Genomic DNA, 24,709 nt, shown 5'->3' on the forward strand with positions numbered 1-24,709 from the left:
ATAGTATGGACAACATCACAATATTCCCAGGCGGCGATCCATATATAACCATCAAAAATGAATTTGTAGGAATTTCCTCTACTTTTCACAAAACCTGTTCTCTTAGAAACGCACGGTGTGTCACACTCCTTCATAATCCTACTTTTGATATATTTTTCACTTTATATTTCCTGAAGTTTTTGCCATCTTATGTTCTACATTCACTGATCATTTCCTTTTTATAGCAGTATATGTACCGCCTCATGTGAATACCGAAGCCTCTCTCGCTTTACTTACCACTTGTATACAGACTACCAACAAATAAAATTGTCATTTTCAGTGATTTTAATGAAAGAAATATTTTATGGGGCAGACATATTATTGACAGTACAGTATATCATTGACATATTATTGACTGTACAGAAAGACCCGACATTTTAAAGCTCTTGCGGCCTCCAATACTATGGTTGTTCTCAATAATCTGAACTGTGTACCAACCTATGAAACCTCTGACGCTTAAAGTTGGATTGACATCAGATTGGTTTCTCAAATTTATTTAGAAAGGACTGTCCTTGGCAAGTTCACTTTCTGATCAGGGCCACCACGGTGGCTCAATGGTTATGGCGCTCGGCTGCTGACCCGAAAGACTCGGATTCAACTCCGGCCGTGGCGGTCCAATTTCGATGGAGGCGAAACCCTAGAGGGCCGTGCATTGTGCGATGTCAGTGCACGTTAAAGAAACCCAGGTAGTCAAAATTTCCGCAGGCCTTCACTACGGCACCATTCATAGCTTGGGTCACTATGGAACGTTAAACGCACATATACCAAAATTTTTTATCACTTTCTGAGCATTGATTTATTACATTATCCTTTTCTTCCCAACCTTCATCGCCATTCAAGCGGCTCAGAAGAGCGAGCTTCAGTCATTTAATTTCACATTTAATTTCACAGTTTCCGCGTTGGTTTCAATCTTATTATAATTATCACGTCCATTCAACTCCGGCCCTTGATTATGCGCGAGCTAAATATGTCAAAACTTTTATGACACTATACAAGGAAAACTTGCGTTTGGTAAAGTCTGAGCTGCCCGAGGGTTCCATTGGTGGACGCCTGACTTGAGCATGGACCTGTCCCGAGTGCGCGCTCCTCGTCGCCGTTTCAAACGCATTTCAGACCCACGGCTGAGGACTTTTCACCGCTGCATTTATTACGGAGCTCTTGCAATGCATCGATCTAACACGAGAAACACACACAACAATTACATAAGGCATATCTGATCCACAGCTACGCGACAATTACTCTTTGGCAAACCATACAATCATGCTTTTGCAAGCTCAGGTGCCCTTTCATAATCCTTCTTTTACAATACTGTGAAGACACATACACTGAAACGCTTCATGACACTACAAAGCTGCTGCTTAGTGCTCTCGTCGCAACAGGTAACTCTTCCCATGATCTCCCTTTCCATACACATGTTCGGGACATTACTGCGCAGCCTTACAATAGCTCAGTTCAGGATTTACCGTTCACTACTGCAAGGATTTTAGCTGTAATCAATTTGATCGATTTGACGTCTTCTACAGCCCCTGCTTTTTTCCTCTCCTCATTTATTTCGCGTCTTGTTTAACGCTCATTCTGTATTTTCCCCTCTATCCTTAATTCAAACTTGCAATTGGTTTACTTTCCTCAGACATGGAGAATATACAAGATTGTTATTTATTCTTAGCTAACAACCAACATGGCGCATAATCTTGTGAAACTGACTTCAAGGGCTAAACTGAAGTGAGGAATGTGGCGCCGGGCTCTATGAATCAATTTTCTTAGACGACGAAGCCTATATCGCCGCGAAAAGATACAAAAAGAGCGTTATATCACACCCTCGTGGTCAGACATTTTAGAAATAAGCGCGTTTTGACGGCAATATTTGTAGGCGACGTGTCAGGAGCTGCAGGAAAATGAAGCTTATTGATTACAAGGATGTCAAACTTCGTGCATTGAAGCGAAGTGAAGAGCCGCACTTCCTGAAGTGTTATCTTCTTTGGCAAAACAGTAAAGAGTAAGCTTCGGTATAAAAAACGCACCACGAAATCCGTCAAAACAAACGCTAGAAGGCCCAATTAGAAACAGCTCGTTCCAGCAATAAATCTCCTGCGAGTGCCTGCAGGATCTTGCACCAAGATCACGTAGTTCACTGCCGTAATTTAACTACACAGACAGAGATTTTGTGGCAAAACTTTGAATTCAAGTGTTCTAGTCCACTATTGAGTTGAGCTGGCGCAGTTCGAATCTGCTGTAACGCGCTGATTATAATTTACGGAAGTGTGCGATAAAGAGTGGGAAGAATTCGAGTGGGTGGAGCTGTGAGCATTTGACACGACCGATACGTCCGTTTCTTCACACGATAGTGCGGAGGAGGCTGGGGGTCGGGGGGGGGGGGGTTACCTGGACTACCACAGCTATCGGCATGCAGGACCTCCGGCTCATTGCCTCTCACATGTGCCGAGATGGTCACAACAGATCGGCAAACCATGCCGTTGCTCTACTTAGGCTTCGCAATTTACATGCTGGATTTTAAGTAACTTGAGCCAAAGCCTAAAATAATCAAAGCGGTGTAGACGCGTGAAACCAACGATATGTTGTTTCCTGGTGTGTTGTGGAAAACAGCGTATTTTCTAAATTACGGATAAAGAGTTTATTAGCTAAGATTGCTTACAGAAATTTCATAAAATTTTACCTTAGTCCCGAAACGTGTTGGGCTAAGATGTACAGGCGGTCCAGAAAGTGCCGATACTTCCTGGGCCTGCCGGTCACTTACTGCAGACGGCGGCGCGTGTTTTCCAAGTTCGAGACGAAGATGCTGACGCATTTTGGAACAGATGCGGAGACAACCATGCTTCCCACTTCCACACAGTTAACGTGTAGGCTTCGTTCGCTCGAAATGCCGCTGGTGGTGGTAGAATACGACAATGCAAAAGCTCAATTAAGTTGTTTTATTGCGAAGCAATACTACTTTAGGTCACACTTCAGCCCGTTCCGTGGCGAGGCGGTGGTAGGCACCATTGACCTTTAGCGTGACCTCGCTGCGTGACGTCACACCACGTGACCTAGAGTGACGTCACACCAGCTGTGTAAAAACTGGGCCCCATCTCACGCCGTCGCGAGGCGAGGCGGTAGTTACCAACGGCGGCCTAACTCCCGCTCCTCTCACCAGAGGCGCTACGGTCGGTGTGACGTCACACCAGCTGTGTAAAAACGGAGCCCCATCTCACGCCGTCGCGAGGCGAGGCGGTAGCCACCAACGGCGGCCTAACTCCCGCTCCTCTCACCAGGGGCGCTACGGTCAGAGTGACGTCACACCAGCTGTATAAAACAGCTCCGCTCCTCTCGCCAAGGCAGTCATACAGCCAGATGTTACGATGGTGCCTACGAACAAGGCAGCTCGGCAGAATGCAAAGAGGAAGCATCAGCGAGCTACGGAGACGGAAGAAGAACGAGAAGAACGACTTTCTAAGCGGCGTGCCCAGTATGCAGCTCGGCGACAACATGCAACCTCCTCTGTGTAAACAGCAGAAGCAAAGGAAGAAATGAGTTTGCCCGACAGTGAGTCTCCTTCTAATAGTTCAGAACGATGGAACGCGACTAAACGGCAGAGGCGTGTCCAAGAAACCCCGGAACAGCGGCTCGAGAAGGAACGTGCGTTTCGAGAGAAGGAAAACGAAAAGCGAAGAAAACAGCGTGCAGAAGAAACACCCCAGCAGAGACAAGAGCGTTCGAAGAAAAGACAGGAGAAATCTCTCACCAAGGCTGGCCCGACTCAACCCGAAGGACACATTGCTTCGCAATCACCAAGCTTAACCAAGCTAAGCCACGGCTGTTTTTTTGCTTTTGCATTTTCTGAGATTTCTTTAAAAGGCGGAAATAGAGATCGCGAAGGAAGTATACATTCCTAAAAAAATTGACTCTGTTCGTCCAAACTCGCTATACTACCCAAAGAAACGTCCTTAGGACTAAATTAAAATTTTCACATTTTTTTGTAATTATTCCAAGGTAAATGAATAAATAGTCTGAATGCAAGCAATGCTCTGAGTTGAGCCACATGATGACAGGCAGCCATATTTCATTGGTTTAACGTGTTACGGCGCAACGCTTTTATGTTAGTCGCGGGTCACGTAACTTTACTTTGTCATAGGGAAGCATGGAATGAGGGGGCCAACATAAGTTGTTCGTATAGTGCAGACACTTCAGCGATAAGGTGAAAATTGTGAAAAAATAAAGAACGAGAGCTATCAGTTATCCAGATATAGTTTTAATATTGTCTTCGCCTCTAAAAAATTCCATATCGCTACGCTACCACTCAGATAATGTTTTCTTAGCCCGTTGCCCACCTGCATTAATGCTGAGTGAGGTTGAGGTATACAGCATACTTAGCATGTCTATTTTTTAACTCACTGAAGTGGTTTATAGCACAAACCATACATGTCAAAGGCCCCTTCAGTAGCCGACTAGCAGTAGCGGTTTTTCTACTGGACACACGGTCGGTTAGTCCGTTAGCCGGTTTTAGCTGTTGCATTGGCCGCAACGCCTTTTAGCTTTGAGAATTACTAGGCTAGGATGGCAACTGGGCCACCACTAAAGCCAATGTAAGGAAAGTTTTATTAGAATTATTCTTATTATTTACGCGCATCTGCGATAAATTTATGGTTTATGGTTGTTCAGCGTCCCAAAGCGACTCAGGCTATGAGGAACGCCGTAGTTAAGGGCTCCGGAAATTTCGACTATCTGGGGCTCTTTTACGTGCACTGACATCGCACAGCACACGGGCGTCTAGAATTTCACCTTCATCGAAATTCTACCGCCGCGGCAGTGATCGAACCCGCGTCTTTCGGGCCGGCAGCCGAGCGCCACAACCACTCAGCCACCGCGGCGGCTGAAACTGCGTTTAGTGATGATCGCAAACAGATCCCAGTGGCTAACTGCTGCATATGCCTTCAGAGGGGGCATTCAGAAATTCCTGTTTTTTACTTCAACTTGGCAGCCGCGCAGCTTAGAAATGGGAGCATAGAACAGCTGTAAAGTTATCTGTTTTCTTTGTTCTTGTTAGTATACGCTCTAACAAGGAAAACGAATGCGGCTAGTCGCACTTGCAGCAGCCCATTCTCTCGGGAGTTTCGCACCGTGCTCGCTGCAGCTGTTTTGCATCTACTCACAATGCTCTCATATTTCTCAGTCAGTGCCGCTCTGACTTGCAGCGCATGAACACATTTCGTGCCTGTGTACACTGCTTCCGCGCACCGGAACGTGCGGCCATTGGAATGAACATAAATGAATCTGTGCATTCTTACCAAGCGCGCTCAAGCACTCGAACCTGCCTTTGAACGAATACGAGGACGCAACCAGGGGGTTCACTGTGGTTGCCGACTTTAGCTTAAAGATTTGGATAATACATTCTGCACAGCGTTAAAAGGTGAGCCGTATTAGCACGCACGCTTCATCTGCATCAAGAAAAGGATCAATGCACCCGGCCTAAGCTTGAATTCTTCACATCACCTGATTAGCTATTATTATGTGCATGCGAGACATTCCACGATTTTTAGACTTTGCTTCGCCGCATAGCGAAACGACGTGTCTCCTACACTGGCAGCATGGGGTGTGGTCTGGCTGCTAAATTGCGCACTCTCACAGCAGAAAGCATAAGCGTTCATAAATAGCCAGTTTTTAGACACGACCGTGTTGATTGCACAGGCTATTTCTTGGCCGAAGTAGACGCATATCAACACTACGTTCAGGTAAACAAGAACTTTAGAAACCTCGTGCTTATGCTCGATAGTGAATGCTTTCAGATGGCAGCTTTGTTTGTTATTGCATTAACTTTTCAATTGAACAATAGGCATCCTAACTAAATTAACGCAAATTTTAGTACGTATGTCAAACTAAAACTGAATGCGCTTGCTTTTTGAAACCAGGCTACTTGCATTTGTTGTGAAAAGTTTGAGACCTTTTCCGGTGTTATCTGCACAAGGGTGATTCGTGGCTGAACGTGCTCTAAACTGAGAAGCAGCTCTATACTTCTGCCACCGGCAGCCAACAAGTAGAATTCGAATAAAGCATCGAAGAATTCTAGTTCTGGACAAAGCGTCAAGTGGAGACCGAAATCATCCTTATATTCTCCTCCACCGACCTGCTACCCAGCTCGCGTATTTCGCACCAGATTACAAGAAAATGTTCTGATTCGCGCTCTTTGAGGTCCTCGCCGGAGACTATTAATGTTTCGATCCCTGTGCTGCAGCTGACACAGACATCGCGGTAATGATTCTGCTTCCTCACAACGTAACACTTACGATGGTATGTTACAGCGTGGGTGTGAAAAACACCAACAGGCTTTGATCTAAAATTATTCGGACAGTGACGCAAGGCACTGCACAAACAAACGTGGGCACCCGGACCGCACATTCGATGCAGAAAATGCCCATGTTTGACGCTAGAAGCTGTCGAGTGAAAGCCTACCAGGGTTATGCCACTTGAAGGGCTCATAGATGCTAATTTGTATGTCGTGTTTGTTCGTGAGGTAAGGAAGAGGTATCGCTATCTGCTGCTGTTTCGTCCTTCACGTTGTTAATGTCAGCTTCTTTCTGAAGCAAAAGAAGCCTTTCCGGTGCAGTAGAACACAAAGTAAGACTTTTTTATGTGAAACAATGTAGCTATGACGATCAGTGATTCCTTCGTGTCAATGAAAGGAGGGTGCCTGTATGACGCAGAAACTGTTGTAATGCTTTCGGGCGTTGCGTCATAATACGTGAATAAAAGAGAAAGCAAGAAAAGAGGTAAGAAAATTCAAAACTGTGCCATGGTATCGTATGTAGGGTGTAACACCCAAGATGTTCTACTCGGCTTGAAAAGAGGCTGTAGAGGGCGGCAGTTTAATTGATTCTTAGATCTGGAACTCCGTAAACACAATAGGAAATCTGGGATTTAATCGTCAAGGCTTTAATATCTGGGTGCTATGTTTACGAGCAAAATACTAGCTAGCCTCTTTTACAATGTGTCGCCTATCAATAAAAACTTTCGTTCTCGGGCTAGTATTGATAGCTTTAGGAAAACAGTTTTCTTTTCACTGGCTAATTGACTAGAACGGTTAAAATGTGAGCTGGAGATAAACAGAGATTAAATCACTGAAGATAATACCCTTGCCATATTTCTTTATTATTATCCTAACCGGCCCTCACCTCAAGGTTTACTCACACTTCACTATTGCCTCCGTCTAAGCAGGCAGCTTGGACCCGTCCCCGCATTATCGGTCATTCGTAGCAGCCATGCGGACCACGCCTTCTTCACTGCTACCAAGGCCCTCCCATCCGCAGTGCCTGGCCGTTGACAGCTGCTGGGGTGTGCCTGTGCTCGGGGCACTCGCGGCCCTCGTTGTCTGCGTGCCAGCCTCGTATATGGGCCTGCTCTTCGTATTCTTCGTCGAAGACTACGGCCTCAGCCGTGCGCAGGCCTCTTGGCCCCAGAACGTGCTCATCGTGTGCTCACAGCTATCCGGTAGGCACATCTGGGTAGGCTGCACTTGCTAGTACGATCTTCTAAACTTTACCAATTTGAGCAGTGAAATCCGAGGAATTTAGATAGGCGCTCACAGTGTGAAATTAGGAATTAAGCGCTAAGTGCGCGTAAAGCTTGAAACCTCTCCTTAAAGGAAAACAGTGGAGTGATTACACTTGGTACCTTTACTTAAGGGTGAACAGTGCGAAAGGCGTAGGTGGTAAGTAGAGGAAACAAAGGACAAGCGCTGAATCACAACTGAAGGCTTAATCACAGGAACCAATAAAATCAAGGAAAGCGCGGCCAGTCAATCAAAAAATCAGCCAACACCCAAACGCATGTGTTGCAACGTGGTGTCAAGGTAGAGAACCTCTCTGTCATGTGAAATACAAAAGGTTTGCTTGCCCACAGTATTATTTTTTCGTTCATTTAATATGCTTCCATAATCTCTCTTGTTAACCTGATTGGGTACTTGAAGAATACGTCACTATAATGCATAGATGCGAAGTAAGAATGGTAGTATCTGCAATAGTCAACAAGATTAGTAGATTTATTTGCATTTATTTCCAAAACATTTGCATGCTCTTTGAGATGCGTGTTAATGAAAAACTCTTCTGTCCAACGTTGACTTCTCCGCGGAAAAACCTCAGGCCCAGCCTTTGTTTTTGTCGAGATGTGAAGTTGAGCCCACTTTATGCAGAGATTATTGGGTGCATTTTGCTATTATCTAATTATATTTTATATTTTCATGTGAGGCGATAAAAAAGAAAATGTCATTGACTGCCGGGCTGAAGCCTTTTCGAAACCTAAGGGGCCAGTTTAAATTCAGGAAGCATAGACCTCCGACTACAACGTTGCGTTTTGTGCGTATAAAGGTAAATATATCTGTAGCGCACAGCAGCCAATTTCGGAAGAACTTTCCATAGCAGTAACGCGTCTTTAAGTGTTGCGCTCTGTGACACACAACATCGGGCTGCTTTCAGGTCTTGTGGTCGGTGCGCTACAACAGCACTTTTCCATGGCCGACATCGCAGTGATGAGCTCCGTTCTCGCGTCGGTTGCCCTGGTTGCATCTGCATTCTCAAGACACGTCGTGTGGGTGTCACTAACGCTGGGTGCAATGTACGGTAAGAGTTCCGGTTTTCATGCGCTCTTGCCGGATAGCTCTATGGTGTAAAACATTAAAAGCATTACCAGCGGCCTACGTTAGCAATGCGGATGCCTCTGAACAATGTGCAAACGTCAAATGCACGCGATAATCTGCAAATCATGCTTAAATGCGCCGTATCTTTTCCGAGAGGCAAATGTTTCGGCCATGTTTATCGAATTTTGGGCGGCGGTATAACGCGAAGCAGAAGCAAGAAAGAAAGGAGAGTTCAGCTGCTCTGCTCGCCGTGCCGTGAAGTAGCCTGCGCAGTACATGTTCTCATTTCCCGCTGTGCGCAGCCGCGAATATTAGTGCTCGCACAGCTGAGCACGTGGCTCTATACGAGTTAGCCACGGCCACGTGCAGCGTCACGGGGAATTTGGAGTGGTCCCGCAAGCAGCCATCAGAAAATCTCACGTTACTCAAGAATGACAATCGCCCTGTAAATTTTGTAATCGTCGAATTCAAAAGAAAAGGCTGGGTTTTACACTTGTTTAACTTCAATGTCATGATCTTTGCCTGCCGTCCGTTAGTATCATCGGTACGTGGAAATACTGCTATTTTATACTTAAGCGATAGTGCAAATACTCCAGTGACGTAGGTGTTTTAGCTGTTGAAATCAGGTGCAATGCTGGTTGCGTTGACAAAATTCCGCCCCTTCAGGCCGATTTGCTGCGGGGCAGGGGGGGGGGGGGGGGGTAGAAGTACTGAACCGGGAGATACATGGCTTCTAAAGATGAGGTTAAGACTCCTTGGATATAATACGTTGTTGGCGTCGATAAAATTACCTTGTATGGAAAAAGTATAAATCGAGCTGTAAAACAAGTGATGCCAAGAATTTTTGATTTATTTCAGAAAGCCGCATTTTTACGTGTACGATTTTTTAGTGAGGCTATGCGTATTTACCAGAAACAATATTTTTCTTGACTGGTAAGATATACGAGTACGAAATATGCATAAATGCTCTAATGGAGGCTGAAAATTAATCTGACTCAAAACATTGTCATATTTACAAGCAAATGGATGATTTAAAATCATATAAAAATCACAAAAAAACAACAAATTGTTTGTTATATCATTGGTGTCCCTCACCGAATTTCGGTATAAGTAAAAAATAAACGAAGTGGTGGATATTGCCCAAGCCTTTTTCCCTTCGGCCACAAAAATTATTGAAAAATAATTTTTGATAAATTATTTTTTACGCACGAAATGCGCAACTACATATTCATGAATATCAGAGATCGCTCAGCATGAAACCTAGGACGTTCGATATTCAATGATAATGCATTTTTTAACGCATCATGAAAGGCATTCAAGTACCACCATCTCAACCATTCTGATAGCGCAGTTATTATAGCAAAGAATAGGAATTCGCTGCTCAGCTGACAACAGGATATTATGTCATTCAAACTAAGCTCCATAATACGAGCAAGATAGAAAAAAGCATACTCGTTGTGCACTCAGCAAAATTCCGTAAAGTCTTCCAAAGAAATCATATGCAACCAGTGATGAAGCGAATGGTACCGCCCACAGTTTGCGGCCAAAGCTCTTGCTATGCTGCTTATCTTTACGAAAGGAATGACGCCTCAACTCATGCTGGCAGTGCCACTCAATCCCACCTAAAACAACAAGGCCAGAACAGAAAACAAAAAAAAATTCCCCTCCCTTCGTAATCGATATCACAAGAATGGACGGTGTCTCCGGCGGCGGCGACAGATTCTTGCGACAAACGCGGCTAGAAAGGGAGTTCAAGTCGCAATAAATACCTACCACCGACAGTCATCGTGTTTTGGAAGTAAATATGAACCTGAACAACTTATTTAATCATGACATGCTAAAGAGCGCAGCCCTATGCTTTCATGAATGCTTTTTCGTGGCTCAGAATATAAAAAGAATCTCAGTGGACTGCCACGCGAATGTAAACCGAATATTTGAGTGTCAGTTGCCGTGTGTCATGCTCCAGTGCCCGTGCTACAACCAGCATTGCCTTGTACCATGTCCTTTCGATGCCGTCGCGCCTGCGTTCTAACCATACGTAAAGTCGGCGATAAAAATATGTGGACCACGTGCTCCGCAAATAAAGGCGATAGCTCTGTTATTGGCTTGCGGCTGGAGACCACATTTGTTGACACGAAAGTCCACATCCTTTTCTTTCACCGCCCCAAGTGTGGTCTTCAGCTGGCGGCCAACACTAGGAATATGGGTTTAGTTTGCGCAGCACGTGGTCTACAGACTTTTGTACCCGACTGTACGCTGATGAAACAGTGTGTTTGTAAGCTGCCGTGTTCGCCGGGCGCACTACAGCGATGGCACCCCTGTAAAAAAGTAAACCCGCCACGGCGTTAGTGGCGCGCAGCATGTTGACATAATTCCAAGCTCTGCGGTTCTGACGGGGATGCCAACGACTCGAAAATGAGAAAAGAATTACGAGCTAAACATTAAAAAAGCACCAAGGATCGTTCCCTGGCACAATCGAGGACAATAAAGCTGTCAGTAGACACCTTTAACATACCGTGTACCGTGTTACCGTTACCTGGTACCAGCGCATCGTCAGTTCGCATGCGCAGATCGCCTTGAGAGAGCCAGATGGCGCAAGGTACTCGGTAGCTACGTTCGCGCATGCCTCATTGGGACCAATCAGCGCGGGCGCAGTGGGAGAGCTCAAGCTCCCATTCCGATACGGCAGCGGTGACACGGTACACGGTATGCAAAAGGTGTCTATTTCATTTCATTTCATTACTCTCAGGGCCCGTCAGGAGTTTCAGAGAGGAGTGTTTAATATAACTAAACTAACAGAATATAAAAACGAGTGGTTACAGTACGTAAGTACAAGCGAGATCTTTGAATTTAACATGGTCCATAACGGTGACGATGGAGGAGGGCAACTGGTTCCGGTTCGTGGCAGTTTTTGGGGACGAAAGAGTTCATGAGCCGGTCTGTCCTGCATTGTGGAATATGAACCTTTAAGTGGTAATCTCTGCGAGACGGTGAGTGCAATGATGGAGTAAACAGGAATTTTTTTTAGGCTATTGTTAGTGTATTATATTTTATGGAAAGTGCACAGGCGAGAAATGCCCGTCGCATGGAAGGATCGGGAAGGTTGTGTTTTTAATTTGGGAAACACTGGCATGACGTCGGTAATTAGACATTAGAAATCTTTAAGATCGGCTTTCAATTAATTCCAGTAAAAATATGATAGAGTTAGTGTACGGATCCCCTACTGAGGCAGCCTACTCAAGCTTCGAGCGCACTCTAATTTTATACAGCAGCAGTTTTAGAGGGATAGGAGCCGGGGAAAAGTGGCGACGGATTAAGCCAAGCGTGCGGTTGCGTCATCAGTGATATACTCAATGTGCGCCTTCCAGGAGAGATCATCACTTATTTGAACACCGAGATGCTTACACTTGTTAACTTGGGTGAGGGAGGTGTCATTATGGGAGTATGAACAGGATATTATTTGTTTAGTCTTGCGTGTGGTTCTCATCACTTTACATTTGTTAGCATTTAGTTTCATACGCCACGTTCTATAGGTTCTTCCCGGACTCTGTGTCTCTCGCAGACGAGAAAAAATGCTATTTGACTCTCAGTCCTTCCGGGCGCACTGAAGAAAACATCACAGCTGAGCGCACACAGAGAATGCAAAGCCGCATTTCTTATTCCTTGTACTGTGAGCGCTACCATGACGGTTCCAATGTCAGTGTGCTGTTGTCTGTGAAACAAAGCCATGGTATCGAGATAGAAACGAAGAAAGTGCGAAATACAGCGCTTGTTTCCAACTGACCGCTGATTCGCATCGCGAGTCGTGTGAATATCAACCAGCAGTTTTCAAACAAGCAAGGCAAAAGAAGGAACACGAGAAAAATCGTGGCAAAGCTGGTCATTAAAGACATACGTAATGGTAATTGCGCAATACAACACAACAAGCAAGACAAACATAACAACAAACATAGGCAGAAGTAAAAAAACACAAGATTTATTCGGAATTTGAGAAACAGAAACTAAAACACAAATCTCCCCAAGATATTTGATTCCGAATACTTCAGTAATATCTCTTGCGAATTTCAACTCATATTTCTCTTGACATTTGGCATTTCCAAAATAGCCATCACACGAGCCTGAAAAAGAGTTCATGTGCACCGCGTTTTTTTTATCATGGAAGGAAACCCCTTCTTAGTACACAATTAAGAACATATCGAGAAAAACCGAACCGGAAGGCACTCTAGCTTTCACAGCTAGTGCTTGCTTTCCGCCGTGATAAGGTACAGTTCTAACTTAAAAGGGATAATAGGTCGACAAGCTGGACATGCATGAATCTACGCGCTCCACTGTCGCCGCAATCTTCCGTAAAGTTAAAAAATTTGCTTAATTAAGGAATCCAAACACCTGCTCTCGCGAACGCTAGTTAACAGAGCCACTCACTAAAAACCATAAAGTTAGGAAACAGTTGGTACACGCCTTCCCCTTCCTAGCGAGTAGCACCGTAACATTGCGCCTCACAAAACATCGCTGTATGTTCTTAATGGTTTAGAAGGTGGAACACTGCTCAACAAGGGCGCTTACACAAAAGCGCGTGCAAGTAACTGCATGCACTGCAAGTGTGTTCTTCATTAGAAAGCAGGTGGGAACATTTCACAGGAATATGAGCTTCCTTTCACCGGAAACACAAATGTATAGTATATTACCAATTAAGACTTTCTTTCTGAGAGAGAAATTTTTGAAGACTTGTACATATATTCTGATAGATGTGCTGAACGCAGGTACACTCAAAAAAAAAACTATTCGCACCCCTTAACTAGATTCTAAATAGTTACCTGACTGCTTGCTTAACATCATCAAAACTCTGGCGACCAACAAATAAAGTGAAGCAAATATGCGGAAGCCTCTATTAATTGTTACACGTATTTTTCACGTTTCTCGCACACGGAAGCAGAAATCCGCTCCCTTGTTTCAACTATACCAATGTCACATATGACACAAATATCCAACATTCGGCGAATAGAAAAACACAGCAGACTAGTTTGCATGAAGTCGCGTTGTTGGAAATTAATACAAACACATGTATCTCGCCACAAAAACTAATGAAGACGTTAATCGTTGAATAGTATTCGCAAGTGCTTTTACTCCTCGGTAATTAATTGCTGAACACTAATTCTGACAGCCCTGCTGAGCGCCGTAGCTACCCTGTGCTGAGACGGTACGGCAAATGTTGTTGAGTTCCGGCAGTTTTTTTTTCTGCTAATTACGAACTCACCACACAGGCACGCATCGTGCCAATGCTTCTCTGCATTGCTTCGCTTTCGTCACCACTCGCTCATGACACCGCAGTTTTCACTACATTGAAATATTAGCCGAAGGCCTGATCTACATCGTTCCCTTGATTGAAAGGCGGCGCACATATGTACATACTTTAGGGCCGAAGCGGTGGCCGAGTGGTTGAGCATCCGCCTCACCAGCGGTAGGTGCGCGGCTCGATCCCCAGTGCGGCCGTTTACCCACCAGCGACACAGTGGATACAAGCTTTCCCCTTGCTTGGTAGTCGGCTTATCTGGGTGGAATGCTTGGAAAATGGGTCTTTGACCCCACCTTGAGTAGTTGAACGTACCTTGTGCCGTGACGCTTTATGGCCATAAATTTCCTTGCCCCATAAAAATGCATAATCACCAATCTACATACTTTGACGAAGGTCTTTCCACGGTGAAAACGTCCATAGATTGTTTAAAACGTTTGTGAACGTTTATACAATATGTATGTAGACACGGGCTAACATTCGTCGCTGACAACAAGCAAAATGTCAGAGGAAAAGCTTTCCGAAATTAACTCCTCAAAAAGGGCACCGGAGTGCACGAAAAAATACCTGCAGGTGAGGTTCATATTTCCTTGATCATCGAGGACACATCGCCAGATCACTATTCAGGCCTTGTTCATATAGGTGGTATCGCATAAATTGAAGAGTTCGTCAGCTTTTCCTAATCATAATGCGATGGCACGTTTCAGGCCATCTGTCATGCACAATGGAATGCTGTGCTTGATGTTTCCTGCTCGTTAGACTACGTCCATAGTTTGATTGCTTTTCTTAAAGATTGTTTCGCGGTGTATAATAGGGGGCTAGCCGCCTAGCGTCCTCTGAGATTTGAAGCTACTTTATCCAGGAACGAGCTAAACAGAAGCGAAAACTTATGTTTAAGTTCATATATTTATGTCATATACATCTCATGTGCAGCCATGAGTTGGTGAAGCACTGGCTACGCAGTGATTTATTTAAAATTAGTTGGAGAGCGGAGAAAAATCTTCTGATCGCCTCGAGGGTTGATTTTATAGTGAGAGGTAAGCGCCTCAGGACCAATTTTGCCACTCGCTGAATAAAGGCATGAACAGTGTTCCCGTTGCTTAATTGTATGCAGGAAACAGTTTATAAAATCGCAAATACTGGAAAGAGCAAAATTATGTTTATTTTGAACTTCAGTGTTTCAACAACCGAAAATGTAAAGAAATTTAATCGACTACAAAAGAGTGCACTGTTTCAGTTGCACAGCATTAGTTTCCCGAATTACGCCGTATATAACATGGCTACGTCTGTTCTCGAAAGAGTTTTACAAAACCTCCGAATTCTAAGTAAAAAAGCCGGCAACTCCCAGCGAGCGAGCAGCTGCTAGCGAGAACCGGCAGGTGCGATGCAGCCGGTATCACGGCACAGACAATTTTCTTTGTTGGGAGTAGGCTCTGCTGCCTTGAGTTTGCTGCAATACATCTTTAGAAGCCCATGTTCAAAGGAAAGTGGTTGTTTTCAACAACGCGACTAGATGCAAACTAGTCTGCCGTGTTCTTCTGTTCGCTGAATGCTGGATATTTCTGTCATATGTTACATTGGTACAATTGAAACTAGTGAGCAGATTCCTGTTTCCGTGCGCGAAAAACGTGAACAAATACGGGTCGTAATTAATAGAGGCTTACGGATGTTTGCATCCCTTTATTTTTCGGTCGCGTAAACATTCTAGCTTACGCCAGTCAACATAATTTTGCACGAGACGTATGCTTCGGCAACAGACCTAATGGTAGAGTATATATCGTTGAATAAAACATCCAAAAATTGCTTGTGGCAATAAGCCACGCCGTAGTGATGTGCTTGGAGTTACTTTCGACCACTGGGATACTTTAGCGTAAAGCGACATCTTGAACGAATGGCGTAGCGATGGCGAATCCGGTAACTTGCAAAAGGAGTGCATTTTGAAACTCGGTAACGCTCAGTTCTTCACTGGATAAAAAGAAGTACGACTACCAAAAGAATTGGATGTCGAGACCTGGGGTGCCACCTGATCCCGGGGGCCAGAGCTATACAACGCGCCTCCCTTCAAAAGAACAAGACCCCGCCACCGTCGCGCAGTACTTCGCCACCTCCTAGATATGAATGCACTAGTGAACCCCTGCCCTTCGTTCTCAGCAGGTGCGGAGAAACTGACCAAGGTTAAGGACATATCTGTGACGCAGCGGAGAGTGCTGAGAATCTCTTTCTCCACATAGGAAGCCGCTAGAAACTGAGTCTGGCACCGTTAACGCCAAAACCATATCTAGTGAGGCTAGCCTATCCCTGAGCCGGTATTAAAGGGGATAGCTTAGGGCACAGTAAGGCTTGCAACATCGAGGAAGCCTACACAATGTTTAGGGGTCTCTTACTATGCTATTTGGGTTTAGACGACCCACGAGAGCTGGTAGTGCGTACAAGAACAATGCGGATAAAACGAGTGAAATGCAGGAGTGTTACAGCAGTAACGAAAGGTTGGCAGTCATCGTAACAAAGCTTAATATGAGGTGCAAATAGAAGGCTGCACAGACACACGCATGTCCATCCAGTCATAATGAAGAGAGAGGGGTGTTGTGAAGACGCGGAATCTAAGATGAGTAGATAAACACGGGGGCCTTCTCAACCACATTCTTACAGAGGAAAATGTTATGGTGTCTTCTTTGGTGTCTGCATTGAGCATCTGATGTTCTTGCGATTTCCGTACCAAATCTTCGGGTGGACCCTGTTGCTTTACTCTCCTATGGTATGTAGCAGTTGCCTTCTAAAATGTTGGAGTGTCATACATTAGATTATCATATGGAATTTTACTAATTGGACTCATTATTCTAGAATAATCCACCTTAATTCATTTAATAGGGTGGACTTATTTTTACATTTTTTGCGGTCCTTTCTAATTTTGGGGGATTCGCTAAGTTTTAAGTTTTCGGATTGCACAGATTTTCAAATTTCTTATGCTGAATACGTCACTACAGTCTCTACCAGTCAGGGAATTCGTGACGAAGTTAGCAGTTCTTTGTGATATCACCCAAATGCCATTGCGTTAAAAATATGTATGACGGCGCGAGCACGTGCCGTCCTTTGGGAAAGGTGGATAGATAGATGTGAGGTGCATCATTTCGAAATGAGGTGCTGGCGATTGTCTGGAAGCCGGTGTTCCAGTTTATGCTCGACAGTTTTTGCGATAAATCCGCTGTTTGTGAGGTAGCAGCCGCAGTTAGCACCGCGCCTGCGATGTCAGGTAGTTTAATTGCGTTTTCTTAGAAAAACAATTACGACGGATCAGAGACGAAAGGGTTTCCTTGCACACTGCCGGCAGCCATAAGTGGAAAAGTCCAGGATTAATTCGAATAAACACAGCCCGTTGAAAACTTGATCATGACACTTCTCAGATAATATTCATAGTTTTTTTTTCAACTTATTGACACATGATGTATGAGGGGGAACGCCATACGCCTAAGGGTACCGACAAATTGAGCCCAGAGTAGCCCGAGGCGTTGACGAATCAGCCGTAAAATCCTCGAAACAAGCTAAACAGCGGGAGTTGTACGGAAACACAGAGTGCTCCTTTATTTTCCTAAATCCTAGACGGTGCAAGGAAATGAAGAAAGTGTGCTCGGTGTCTCTTGTATTATGCAAAGAAACAGCAGGTTACAAAAAAAAGAACGAAAATCGCCTGTAGCACAAAGTGAGCTATGCAGTGAGGCCCTCTGAAGGTCCAATGCGGGTAGCCCATTCGAGCCCTGGTGGGACCAATGTGGGGATTGGGACGCGGGCCCTAGCCGGCCGGCAGTGTGCTGCCCACATACGCCCCAGTAGGTCTCACTTGGGACCGATCCAGGTAGCTCTTGTGGGGCTGCCAACATCGGCCTGAATTTCTTCATGTCAGTAGCCTAGCGAGTTTCCCCATCGGCCCTATTTTGGTAAGATGTGGCTAGCCCCTGAGGGCGAAGGTCACGTTTTAATCTCAGCACCTCTGAATTAGTTATGGGACCGATGCGGGTTCTAAATGGGCATGCCCTATTGAGGCTAGCCCACATGGTCATCATGGGTCCAATGTTGATTATTTAGGGGCAGACCCACCCCAAATGCCCCCATATTGCCAAAGCATATTATGATGCAATATTTTTTTTTTCAATGCCACCGTCACCTAAGCAACCAAGTGAAATTTTCTTTCTAAACTCGGAGTCGGATCTGTTATGTGGGCTGCCCACAATGAGCTGGTGTTGAATTTTTTGCAGGCAGTGCGCCTTGGTGTTGAGTGCTGCGCGGACAGCCCGTATTTGTGCTCCCAACTATAACGACGTTCGAAGACTCAGGTAGCCCCGCGCATCCTGGTTAATGGGCACCGTCATTCCTGTGCATGGTCTGATTATTTTGCACAATTTTGGTGAGCGCGAGTGCCCAAAGCATGCAATTTGAAGTAATCGATTAAGGATGCTGAAAATTATATTAGAAATTGTCTATAAGAGTAGGTTATGAGTGCGCATAATACGAATTTGTGAAGTTAAACATTGCATCCATAACATGGTGGAGACACTCAGTGAGTCAAGCCTCGCTGTAGCCGATGTAGGACCAACTGCGGCAATGAATCGGCTGCCCCATTTGGGCTCGTCAGGGTTTTCTCGCTTAGCGCCCGCATATGTGTAGCATCTGCCCAAAAGGCGCGCACAAGGAAGCGATGTAGGCAGCTTGTGGGCACGTCCACTTTCGACCCCCGGCATGGCTGATGCGAGACTCTAGTCGTTTTGGGTGTCCAACATAATTCAGTCCTAATTAGGTTTTTCCTGCATAGAGCCCACATGTATGTTCCACCTGCCATCAAATACACTACAAGAGACCAATATAGGGAGCATGTGGGCGTCCCCTTTTTCCAGCCCTGCCACGACCTATTTGGGACTTACAGTAATTTCGTGTGGACAGCCGCAGGTGGTTCCGAGCATAGAGCCCACATTAATGTTTCATCTTCCCGCAAGTGCCCTACAAGGGACCGATGTGGGCTACATGTAGGAATATGGCAAGAGGTAGCCTTAGCAACACCTATATAGGGCCCATGTAGAATCAACAGGGGCAAGCCCAGTTTAAGCTGGCTCACTTAATCTCTAAAGGGGGCCGACGTAGGTGCTCTAGCGGTTGCCCCACCCCTCTTGCCCATAGCGGACCCACTAGCCCCCCCCCATTGTGACCTACTTAGGATGCGGCATAAAAAGAAAGCAACACCTATCCAGGTAAGGGTGCCGACTTCGAATTATTCAATGTGCAGTCCAATAGTCTATCACTCGCTCAAAACAACGCGTAATGTGCATAAAACAATTTGGATTATTGCGGACATTTGCAAGCCCTGTGTAAGGAAGTTCGTTTTCGTCTTGTGGGGTCTATTGTCCGAAAGTGGCTCAGGCTATGAAGGGCGCAGTGTAAAGGGCTCGGGATAATCTCGACCACATCGGGTTCTGTAACGTGCACTGACGTCGCACAGTACACGGGCCTATAGTATTTCGCCTCCATCGAAATGGGACCGCCGCGATCCGGATCGAACACTTGTCTTTTTGGTCGGAAGCCGAGTGCCATAGCCACTGAGCCACTGCGGTGGCCGTGTGTGCAGAAGTACACAAAAGTACAAGTGCGAAATGAAGGTGTATGTAAAGGAATGTTTGTGATATGTCGTGTCATGAGTAGGAAAATGAAAGTATCATGCTCCACTTTTTTCTATCAGGTTGACGCAGCGACTGCCAGTAAATGTTTCACCTAATGCAAGCGGTTACTTCTTTAGCTCACATAGTACACAACTGTCTACATGGCTGAATCAGATTATTTCTGCGAAAATGCAACAACGGTTTTTTTTTATGCCACGCAGTGAGCGCAGGAAATAATCGTTTTCTAAGCTCGAAGCCTAGTAGCATGTTTTCCGTCATTTTGCGCACAGACATATTTTATCACCTGCATAATATTATCATATTTTGCATCATTTGTAGCGCTATGTGCATCTTTGAAATGAAAAACGTATATATATATATATATATATATATATATATATATATATATATATATATATATATATATATATATATATATATATATATATATATATATATATATATATAGATTTAAGAGAAGTGGGCACTTCTACAAAGACACTTTTATTTATCAACGTTTCGACCGCGGTGCGGTCTTCTTCAGGACTGTAGTGGTCTCGCGTCAGATGGACGTTTTAAGTTTGTGAGCTCAAGAGGAGGGAGAAAGGAGTGTTACACGCAAATAGCAACAACGGTTCAAAAAACTGAAAAAAAAATAAAGATGGGGGTGCGGGGAGCAGACCGGGACAATATTGGGGGAGGAAGCAAAAAAAAAAATAGAAATAAAATAAAAAAGGGGGGAAAACTAGTATAGTAAGGAAGGGTGGGGTACAAAAGGAGATGGCGAAACGAGAGAAAGGGAGAGGAAGACGGTGCGGGGGACATGGGCAGCACGGAAACAAAACACAAAAAAAAACACAAACACAAAGGGCGCCGCTGCAGATGCGTGGCCAAAGAGGAGCCGCTGCGCAAATGACACTGGCAGTGACGAACAGGCCAAACCAGGCGCCTTTTGGGGGTCTCACTAATTTCCGGTGAGCCGAGGGCTAGAACGTTAAGGAAGGAGTGGGCTACGTTAACGATCACATGTCTAAGAACTTACTCACGGGGTCTGGGTTTCACTGAACGGTGCAACCCTCTCCGTGGGTGGGTCGTTGAACCGACCTCGCCGGGAATACTTGTTTGTAGGGGAGGAGGGCTGGGCTAGCTGTGTGCAAAGATTTCAGATTGTCGGAAAATGTAAGGAAAGAACGTCAAAAACTTATCAATACTGCACGAGGCAGGATAGTGTAAGTAAGGAGGGGTATGATTGCCTGGGATATACACTAGGAGTTATAAAAGGTATATCTGAGTTAGCCAATTAACGAGAAGTGTAGTATTATTTTGTTTGGAGGTCGTGAATAAAAGAAAGGGTACCAGGCTTTTCGTTAAGACCTTCTTGAATAGTATTAAACTTGTGGATAAAATAGGATTCACGCTGTTCACGTTCTCGCCTGTTTTTGAAGCCCCCTTGAATAATTGTTACTTTTAGTTGGTCAAATGGGTGTCCTTCTGCGTTTACATGCTTGGATAGGGGAAGGTTTGGGAGAGACTTGGCGTGTGCGCGGTGATTGTTAAATCGAATGCGGAATGCAGTGTTTGTCTGTCCTATGTATTGCTGGTTACACAAAGTGCATTCAAGAAGGTAAATAATGTTTGATGAGTCGCAGTCAAAGTTACCGTTGATTGAATGCTGGAAAACTGACCTCGTACTAGTTGCGGAACACGTAGTCTGCATGTGCTTGCAAACTTTGCAGCGACCCTTACCACAGGGCTGGCATCCATATTGTGGGGTTTTGTGTTCCTTGGAGTGGACTAGGTGGTTCTGAATGTTTTTGGCACGCCTGTAAATCACGCGGGGTGCGCATGTAAATATTTTCGATAGTCGTTGACTTTGCTGGAGAATGTTAAAGTGCTTATTAAGAATTCTGTTTATGTTCGGTGCGTTACTGTTAAATGTGAGGATAAGGTTTGTAGTGTAATCATTTCGGTTATCTATTTGGTGCCCCTGGAGTATTTGACTACGGTTAAGATTTGAAGCTCTGCTTATGGCGTCATCAATAAGGGAACGTGGATAGCGCTGTGTTAAGAGCACGTTGCGCATGTGTTCGGAGTTTTCATTAAAGTCTAGGTCGTTAGAGCAGATTCTTCGAAAACGATGGGCCTGCGAATAAGGGATGCTGGTTTTGCAGTGACGGGGATGGGCGCTTTGAAAATGTAGATATTTTTGTGAGTCGGTTGGTTTTCTATAAACGGTTGTACGAACTGACCCCTTGTCCACCAGAATGTCAACATCAAGAAAATTGATTTGACTGGCTGAGTAGGTGTGCGTAAACTTTATGTTTGGGTGCACGGAGTTGAAACTGTCAATGAAATGGATAAGTTGTTGTTCTGTGTTTGTCCATATTATAAAAATATCATCCAAATAGCGCTTGTAAAAGTACGGCTGGATTGTACAAGAAGAAAGAAATTTTGACTCTATATGATGCATGAAGATATTGGCATAATTTGGGGCCATTCTTGTTCCCATAGCGGTGCCACTTACTTGCAGATAATATTGATGATCAAATTCGAAGCTATTATATTCTAACACAATTTTGGCTAGTGTTCCTAACACGTTTGGGCTTGGAGATTCATGAGGTTTCTGCTGTTCATAAGATTCTAAAAGGGCTGCAATGCCGTCGGCATGGGGAATGTTTGTGTATAAAGATGTTACATCCATGGTCACAAGAAAGGCTCCTTCTGGTAATGTTATATTGTCTATCTGGCGGAGAAAGTGGTTTGTATCTTTGATGTAGGATGGATGTGTGGCTGGAATGTGGCTAATTAGAGTGTCAATGTACTTTGATATTGGTTCTGTGAGAGTGCCGATTCCTGAAATTATTGGCCGTCCAGGAATACCGGCTTTATGTAATTTAGGGAGCATGTAGAAACGCCCAGGAGAAGGATGGGTAGCCGTGAGTGCCTTGCATAGTTTCGGGGAGATTTCATTGTGTTTTATGAGGTCGAGGAGAATGTCAGATATAGCTTTTGAGTGCTCGTCGGTGGGGTCGCCATGCAGTTGTTTATAAAAATGGTTGTCAGAAAGCTGTCGGATGCCTTCTGCTATATAGTCATCCCTGTTCAAGATAACAATGCCTCCGCCCTTATCAGCTGGCTTTATGACGATGTCGGTACGGTTGCTGAGCGCCTCGAGAGCAGTACGTTCTTTTTTAGAAAGATTGTCTGGTCCTAACCTGCGGTTCTTAAAATTTTCAACAATGTCATTTTGAACTGCCTTAATATAGATATCCAAGTGTTTTTCCCGCCCGATGTTGGGAGTCCAATTTTGGTTTGCTGGGTGGAAGTCCGTGTTTTGGTGGGGGTTTCCGGGCTTATCAAAAAAGTATTCTCTCAGGCGAAGTTTTCTGGCGAAGTCGTCAAGATCTTTCAGGAGTTGGAATTCATTGAATTTGCCTGTGCGGGGGCAAAAAGTCAGCCCTCTAGATAGGACGGCTCGCTCATACTCTGTGAGCGGTGTTAGAGATAGATTGGTGATGTTGTCTACACTGTGATGGCCCTGTTTTGAGAGTGTTTGCCCTTTGCTGACCTTTGACTGAGTGATATCGGGGTTGGGAGAATTCGATCCAACCGCACTTAGTACTTCTTTCATCCATTCGTCATGGGGAACTTTGTCCCGTGTAAATTTTCTAATTTTGATTATGCCAATTTCTGAAGTTTTTTTTGTTTTGAAACGTTCTAGTTCCTCGGCCTCCAGCGCGGAAACAAGAAGATTATTCCGAGCCCGACGCTCCTCCGTTCCCAGTATCACCGAAGCTTTCTCAGAGTGCTGAATTGTGATTTTGAGTAACTCTAGGGAAGCTGATTTTAATATGTCGTTCCATTGCTTTTTGTCTCCTTCTGATAGATTATTCATTGCTGGTATCAGCTTCACTTGTAGACCTTTCGGTACGATATTAGCCCGAAGGTACGTTTTTAAGGTTTTAACATGAAGGTCATGTCTAAGCCGCTTATCAATTATTTTTCGTAATTTAAGAAAAGCTGAAGATTTGAAACAGGGCTGCCGGTGATATGAGAACAAGGGAGGCGGAGTACTCACGCGGCCTGTGTATCAGTCCCGGCGCACTCGCTGGGCGGAACCACAACGCTTCCGGAGGTCATATGATAAAACAGGGGTGCTGGGGATCAGTCCACAGTTATATGACGGGCTGCTGGTGATGGGTTGCTGTTCTGGTGTAGAATCCACGGCAGGTTTTTGCCTCGGTTGCATACCTCTCTTCGGGCTTGCCTCTCGACACGATGGCATGTTTGATGTGCTCGCCTGGGCTGAGGTGCTTGCTGTAGGGGAATGTGCTGCTGCTGTGCCACTGGTGGTCTGGTGTGGCTGTTTTAGTGCGGCGCTGCAGTGTCCCCTCGATGTCCGGGAGTTGAGTGGTGGCCTGGTGGTGATGTCTGGACGGCTGGCTGCTGCTTGTCTAGTGGACATAGCATTTTGGCCTACGATTTGTGCAAATGTTCGAGGCTCTGGAGTACTCATCGAATTTTGTTGCTGCCGAGGCTGTGGATGTTGTGGCGCGTAGTCTCTCCATTGCCCCAATGTGAGGTGGCGAATTTGGAGGAGTAAATTATAGATATTCCATGACAGCAGCGAAACTCCACCGAAGCTGGGGTGCACGCCATCTGCAGACAGAACTGTGCTGGGGTGGAACATTTCCATTTGGTGGTCTACGAAGAAGGTGTTCTGCTCTCGTCGGCAGATGTCTACAAGAAGGGCATTAAAGGTCTGGGCCTTCTGGTTGATCTTTACCACTTGAGGCCTGTTGGTTGAATTCCTTCGCAAATTTGGAGCCCGAGGAAGCACGAGCGTTGCAAAAATGTTAATGATATCCGGTCTTCTTATTCTGATTTGATGTATTAGTTGCACGTACCGGTCTGCGGCGGTGGCGGCATCCATGATTGCGACGTCGTTGCATCCGACGTGAAGGACGATGTCCGACACACCTCGTGGTACCCAATCCAGGAGGTTGGGGATGTCTTCAATTTTGGCACCAGGTTGGCAGATAAATGCTGGGGTGTGCAGGATTGCAGGATCAAAGTGCTGATGTAAGTATTTAACTTGAGAGTCCCCGATGATGG

The 24,709-nt window shown here is 45.1% G+C and overlaps 1 protein-coding gene across 4 annotated transcripts in view; it reads left to right on the forward strand.

Annotated features, from left to right (window-relative positions):
• Window positions 1-24,709, forward strand: part of LOC144121813 (monocarboxylate transporter 12-like) — a 66,599-nt gene that overhangs the window by 19,133 nt on the left and 22,757 nt on the right. Inside the window, exons 1-3 of one of the 4 annotated variants that reach the window (XM_077655219.1) lie at window positions 5,142-5,443; window positions 7,246-7,518; window positions 8,502-8,645. In XM_077655219.1, coding sequence (XP_077511345.1) covers window positions 7,290-7,518; window positions 8,502-8,645 — 373 coding nt within the window. In that variant the 5' untranslated portion in view covers window positions 5,142-5,443; window positions 7,246-7,289. Of the gene's footprint in view, window positions 1-5,141; window positions 5,444-7,245; window positions 7,519-8,501; window positions 8,646-24,709 lie in introns of those variants that run through there. The other 3 variants (XM_077655221.1, XM_077655220.1, XM_077655222.1) reach the window with 3 other exon arrangements.

The sequence above is a fragment of the Amblyomma americanum genome, chromosome 2 (assembly GCF_052857255.1).
Source record: "Amblyomma americanum isolate KBUSLIRL-KWMA chromosome 2, ASM5285725v1, whole genome shotgun sequence".
Taxonomy (NCBI): domain Eukaryota; kingdom Metazoa; phylum Arthropoda; class Arachnida; order Ixodida; family Ixodidae; genus Amblyomma; species Amblyomma americanum.